The 6,403-nt window shown below is 41.3% G+C and overlaps 1 protein-coding gene across 1 annotated transcript in view; it reads right to left on the bottom strand.

The window, feature by feature from the left end:
- DOCK2 (dedicator of cytokinesis 2) overlaps positions 1 to 6,403 on the bottom strand; it is an 849,953-nt gene that overhangs the window by 14,107 nt on the left and 829,443 nt on the right. Inside the window, exons 48-49 of the mRNA XM_019506524.1 lie at positions 5,175 to 5,302; positions 2,917 to 3,091 (exon numbers count right to left, since the gene is read on the bottom strand). Of these exons, the coding sequence (XP_019362069.1) occupies positions 2,917 to 3,091; positions 5,175 to 5,302 (303 nt within the window). The remainder of the gene's footprint in view (positions 1 to 2,916; positions 3,092 to 5,174; positions 5,303 to 6,403) is intronic.

The raw sequence follows: 6,403 nt of genomic DNA, 5'->3' as shown, positions 1-6,403 counted from the left end.
CCACAGCCCCATGGCCCCCCAACCCTGCTAAAAGGGTCCCCCACCTGCCAGGGCTATGGCCAGGGACTTGGGTCCACAGGCCCCTTCCCCCAGCAGGAGGCAGCAGCTGCTGCAGTGGAGCAGAGCCCAGGGCCTCACCTACTGCTGCCCACTGTGGGCTTGGGTGCAAGGGGTGAGGCCAGCTCCCTGGTGTGTTGCGCACTCCTGGAGGGGCAGAGGGGGACCTCTACCCCACAGATCTGTGCATGGGGTGGGAGTGGGGGCAGGCCTGGGCAGTGAGGTTGTGCCTCTCAAAGCAACCACACACTCAGGCCAGGGAGCCCAGCCCCCGCCCCCTGGATGAGCCACCCACAGCTCTGTCCTGCTCCCTACTGGGGCTCCAGCCCTGATCAACTTCCTCCCTCCCTCCCTCCCTCCCTCCCTCCCTACAGGGGCTCAATTCCTGCCCCTGCCCTACCTGCTTACCTGCGGGAGCTGTTCTCCATGGTGCTTGGAGCCATGTGCATGTACATGACCACCCTGCCTGACCACCCTCTTCCCACTGCCTCCCAGCCCCCTGCAGACTCGAACTCTGCCAGCCTGCAGAGGGCTTGCTGCAAAACTGCAAAATCCCTGGCCTTCTCCAGTAAAATGATTCCAAAAGCCAAAAATTGTGATTCTAATAGGAGTGATTTTTACATGTAATAATATTCAAATGGTTTTGGTTTTCCCATATTGATTCAAATAAGCATCTGATTCTATTAACCAGTGATTCTATAAAGCAGAATCCACTGTATCTTCTTTGTTTATCTATAAGGTGCAAATCTACCCTGCTTTCTACTTAACTTCAGACTAACATGGCTAACTAAGTCTCTTTGTCCATGTTCACAGCTTTTTTATTCTTTGTAGGAAGGATTTGTGTTCGAATGAGTGGCCACATAGAGATACTTCATAGTAGGAGGAATTTGGATTATTTTTAGTCAAAGCAAATGAGCAATACCAACCATGTCGGGCTTTGTGCTGCCTGCAAAGCATAGGGTACAATAGGAAACCAAACCATTGCTGAAAAATGCTTTTTAGTAAACTGAGACACCTGAAATGGTGTTGAAAAAGATTTAGGTAGTGTTGTAAACTAATGCTTTTCCCTCCTTCCTTTTAAGGATGGATCCAAATGCTGATTTACATATCTCTACCCACCAGCCATATATTCTCTCAGGGCTGTCCAAATTCAAAGTAGCCATGGGCCAGATTACTTGCAGGTTGCATGAGTGGATGACATAGGACCAGAGCCATACTCTGCATGGCCTGCCTGCCCATGCCCCGCTTTTCCCAATGCTGCACCATGTGCCTCACCCTCACCTTCCCAGCTGAGGGCTCCCCTATTGTACCACACTGCTCAGGTGCTCTGGGCAGCAGGCTGCACGGGCCTGGGGTGGGGGCAGGAAGGGGAAGCCAAAGTTGGTGCCAGCTGCTGGTACAATCAGAGTGACAGGGGGAGCCAGGAGGGAGCCCAGGGGCCACAATTTAAGGCCATGTGGACTGCATGTGACCTGTGGGCTACCACAGGTATATAATATGGTATAATATGGTTCAATGGGCGGCTTGTGGTCAGAGGACCTTTTTCCACACTTGTGTCAACTGTATTTCTGTCTAATGAAGATGAGGCCAATGGTCCCATTTTATATCTTATATCCATGGGTAATTCTCCTTTTCATATGCACTGAGAGTGCAAATTATGTTAGTGATGTGCCAGAACAGAACCCTGAAATCAGGTTCCAGCAATGAAAAAAGAAAAAAAAAAACTGTTCCAAAAAGCCATTTAATTTGGAACTTTGCTGTTTTATGTTATGCTAGTATTTGAGTGATGTTGTAGTGTTGATGGTCAAGAAAATATGCTAGAAGCAAAGCTTTTTTTTCCCTTAGAGGGGGAGGTGAAGTCAGACAAGCTTTCAAATACAAGGTTTTCTTCTTGAGATCACCCGAAGAGACCTGAAGAAGAATGCGCCTTTCAGCCTTGCATGTCAATGCATAATGAACTTTATCCCAACCATACAGTTGGTCTGATAAAAGATATAATTCCAGAAGAAAATCCTGTTTTATGTTCACATGTAAAAGATCACATCCATCTTTGGTTTAACTTTTTCTTAGTCTGATCCGTTAGAGTACTGATGAATTAGTCCCAGGGTCTTTTAAAGAGATGCTGGCTTTATGCCTACATGGAAATAATTCAGCTTGCCTTTAACAATGCATCTGAAAGATTTTTGATCAAATGACATATTTCACCTTTCTAATTCAGCTCTGTTACAGGCTTGATATTTAGAAAGCCTTCTCTATCAATAGTAAACCTCTCATAGATTTTTGTTTTAATGACTTCTCCTTTTTCACTCACAAGCATTTGTCTATTGAGGATAAAATTGCAAAAATTGCACAGTGGAAATTATTCCAATGATCTATTAGTGTTATAAAGACATTTAGATGATATATGGCACTAAAGAGATACCACGACTTAAACACTCTGGCTTGGCACCATTTAAAGAACACAGTTTGCAAACTTGCAATTTCCTAACAGCTGCATGTCCTGTAACAAGGTACAGAATGTACAGGACTCATCACTTTTGAAATAACCCTGACTGGAAGGGGATACCATAAAATGGCAGCAGAGCCAATTGCTTCTCCCCAGGAAACCTAGTTTATCCCTCCCAACCAAGTAGTTCATTTATAGCTGACTAGGCATCAGGAGTCTGGAGCTTCTGGGCCAGATTTCCCAGCTGGGGAAGCCAACAGAGATGCATTGATTTATACCAGCTAAGGATCTAACCCTCAGTCTCTGCAGGTTGCTTTTTGTGATAGAGCAAAGAGTATTTCAGAACAGATTTTAAATAAAAGAAAATGCTCTATTTGGAGAGTGTATAAAAGTGTTCTAGGTTGGTAACATACACATTTCATATCAGAAAGGCAAAGATCAGGTGCTGGTTTTTCGTCTGCAAATACCACACTGCTTCTTTTTGTTCTCTTCTTGGACCTTCTCATCTTCACCTCAGGCTGAGTGGTTGTCTGCAGTACAGTCTCTTCTGATTTGGTTGACTTTTGTGATGCTACTTCCAATTCAAAACTGTAGCAAATATAAAACAGAAAAAACATGCTAAATTATATTATAAAAAACAGTGGTATTATGACATGATTTCTTATGAAACAGAAATATAGTTGTGATCATTCATAGCACTAATTTTTCTGTACAGTCTTGCAGACCAATACAAAATGATTGATATGTGCACACTACTATGTGCTCTGGTTGACAACTATCTAATAGGAGCCTCAAAGGACACATTAAGCTAGCTTACAATGTTATAAAGTTTGTTAAATATTAATCTGAAATGTAAGTCTCATTTGTTTTGTAGCCACCACTGCAGATTAGCTCCAAGCTACCTAATTTATATATAGGCAGAGTTATTATGATGCCAGTTTTGATATGGATGCTGAAAGCAAACTAGGCTATTTTGCTGGTTGAGCACATTAGGAAAGGAGTAATACAATTTCTTTTCATACCTTGTGATATAATAGGGTGAAATTACAGATTACACTTAGACCATACTTAGGGCACTTAAAGCATGCACATCTGCACATTAAATCTCATTAACTCATGCTAAGCACTCTCTGAGAATCTCAAAGTTACATTACTTCAGATGGAAGTTAACACTGGGCCATGCCACCTAGCTCATTTTAGGGTAACTTCAGTGTGCTCCACAGAGATGAAATAAGCAATCTGTAGGCCCACAACACCTCAGCCCTAAAGGGGGAACTCCTAATGGTAGGAGCCCTAGTGGCTCCAACCTGTACTTCCCCTACACTTCCCCAGACTGGGGACAGAGCCCAGGTTTCTGGCTCCTAGCCATGTCTCTACACACCAACCCTCTAGTTCCAGGTCAGAACAGGCAAGAAATTGTATTAACCCTTAATGTGTGACTGCTCACAGTTCATTCCAACTTTAACACCAATTTATTATGCTCTAAGCATAATGTTAACTTTCACCCTAAGTGGATCCCTTTATAAATTTAGGAATTTTTTTTTTTTCACTACTTTGCAAATCATGCAGCCAACTTGGCAATTATCTGAATAGATTAGCCAATAATCTTTGGGAAGGAAAACAGTTGCACAAATTGCAGCCATTTCCAAAAGTTTACAGCTGAAACATGGTTCACTTCTTATCAACAGAAATAGCACATGAAATGAGTATCCTTAACTTGTCTCTTCAGATATAATTAACCTGTTGAACTTTGGTACAAAATGAACCGTGTTCAGACTTAGTATGGGACACTAGAATCAGCACTTGCAAGAAAGCAAATAGCAGTACTGCTGATCTGGCCACCTCACACATGGTAGTGACTTGCTAATATTAAAAATAACATTATAAGTATATTAAATTATTTAGTGTTAAATGCTGAAGATGCAAATTGGGACCATATTTCCTAATTGTAGTCTGGTTCTTTGTTTTTAAAAGCCAACATAATCTTTGTTAAAATATATTTTATAATTACTTGTTTAGAAATAACACACCTATATCTGTGCATCCTAGGGTTGATGGTTAGAGGACACAGGGGTCCAAAACTGGCAGAGAGTTTGTATATGGAAAAAACTCTGATTTTAAATGTCCCAGCATATGCAATCTCCCCAAAGCTTGAGAGAGAAAATATAAAGCAAAGATCTACATTTCAGGTAATATAAAGGATAGAAGCTGTTCTAATAACTTCTTGCTCCTTTCCATATATTTACAAGCTTTTCAAAAAACAATTGGGTTGCATAACAGATAAGCTAAAAATATACAACAGAAATATGTCACATTTTCTTGATCTTACAAATGTTATTTTTTTGAAGTATTTGTAATATTTGTAAAATAATATCTGAAAGCCAAATAAGTTAATTTAAAACAGAATGGTCATTCTCCTTTTCCACCTAAAATGAGTGTTGAGTGCATTTTGTCTTTCCACAGTTAGAGATTGAATATTACATAAAATATTATACCTCAGTGTCTGAAACAGCTCTGGCTTTAATGAAAAGATGATGTTGGCATTGTCCAAAGCACTCACTATTGTTTTAGTTCTCTCACTGTTTTGCTGTTGCCTTATGTTTGGTCATACAAAACTGGAAGAACATAGGATGTGGCAGTGAAAGAACTTATTGAGATATTAATGACCAACCTTTCTGAGACAATTTTGTTTGGAGTGCTGCAGTCTGAATTCATAGAAGCTAGCGAAATAACAGACATCTGACGATAGGATCTCAGCATGGATCTTGGCCGTCCTAGTCTCCTGTCATCAAAATCTGGCTACAAAACAGAAAAGAGAAAACCATACTATTAACAAAGTTTGCATGTACTACACTGAATGACTCTTCACTAGTTTCTGAGGATGATAGAACTATATGTTCTAAGAATGGATTTGTTGGAAATTGTTCATTAACCAAGATGCAGAATTTTAGTACTCTGACTTTGTTTCTGGATATGATCCTAGCCACTGGATTTTCAAACTAAGTGGGGGAATAACATTGCATTTTGGGAAAATATGTAGTTAACATCCTTGCACAGTTTGCTCTATTCTGAGAAAGGCAAGGATACACAACACATGCAAGGAAAAAAAAGACACTGGAAGGAACCAGGCATGCAGGGGGGAGAAGCATACTTGCTTTATAAAATAGTTCTGGCCAATATATGCTACAAACTAGCATCCCTGCTACCTCTCTAGTCCTAAGCCTTGATGCTTCCTCCTTTCTATAGTCAACCCCCTCTTCCCCTCCTTGGATGTGGCTGTGCTGACTGCTTCAAACAGCAGGCAAAAAAGGTGGCAAAAGATAGGCTGATCAAGTCAGATTGCTCACTCTGGTCATACTGGCTATTTTAACTATTTCTATTCCTTCTAATCATGTACTGGCAGGTCTTCAGTATATTCAGGGAAGAAGGGAGATTGACTGCAACTCTCATTTATTAGCTAATAATGATCATTGTAGCAGGAAACTGAGCAGGTTATTTGTGTGGCTTATTTCTTCTTTCTACCAGTAATAGATGGAAACTGGAGACCATAGTTAGGGACAGACATTACACATAAACTGGTTTAAGTGATCAGAAACTGGTTTAAACCTGTAACAGAGCAGATGTTCAGTGCACATAAACCAGTTTGAAAATGGCTGAAACTGGTTTCCAATATTACCGGTTTGAGGCGTAACTGATTTGGGTCAAATTGGTTTATGCAATGTCTGTCTCAGACTCCTTCCTGGTTTAACTTAAACCAGAGTCCTCCATCATCCCAAATGCTTTGCAGCCCTGGGCTGAGCTGTCTGCTCCAGAGCAGGGATGATCCCACCCCTCTACTCCCTGGCTGGAGCTCTGGAAGAGACTGCAGGCACAGTAGTGTCTGCCTGGCTTCTCCCTGCC

The sequence above is a fragment of the Gavialis gangeticus genome, unplaced genomic scaffold (assembly GCF_001723915.1).
Source record: "Gavialis gangeticus isolate Ggan-Ray unplaced genomic scaffold, GavGan_comp1, whole genome shotgun sequence".
NCBI lineage: Eukaryota > Metazoa > Chordata > Crocodylia > Gavialidae > Gavialis > Gavialis gangeticus.
Note: the sequence above shows the minus strand (reverse complement) of the source record. Positions and strands in the feature narration are given on the sequence as shown.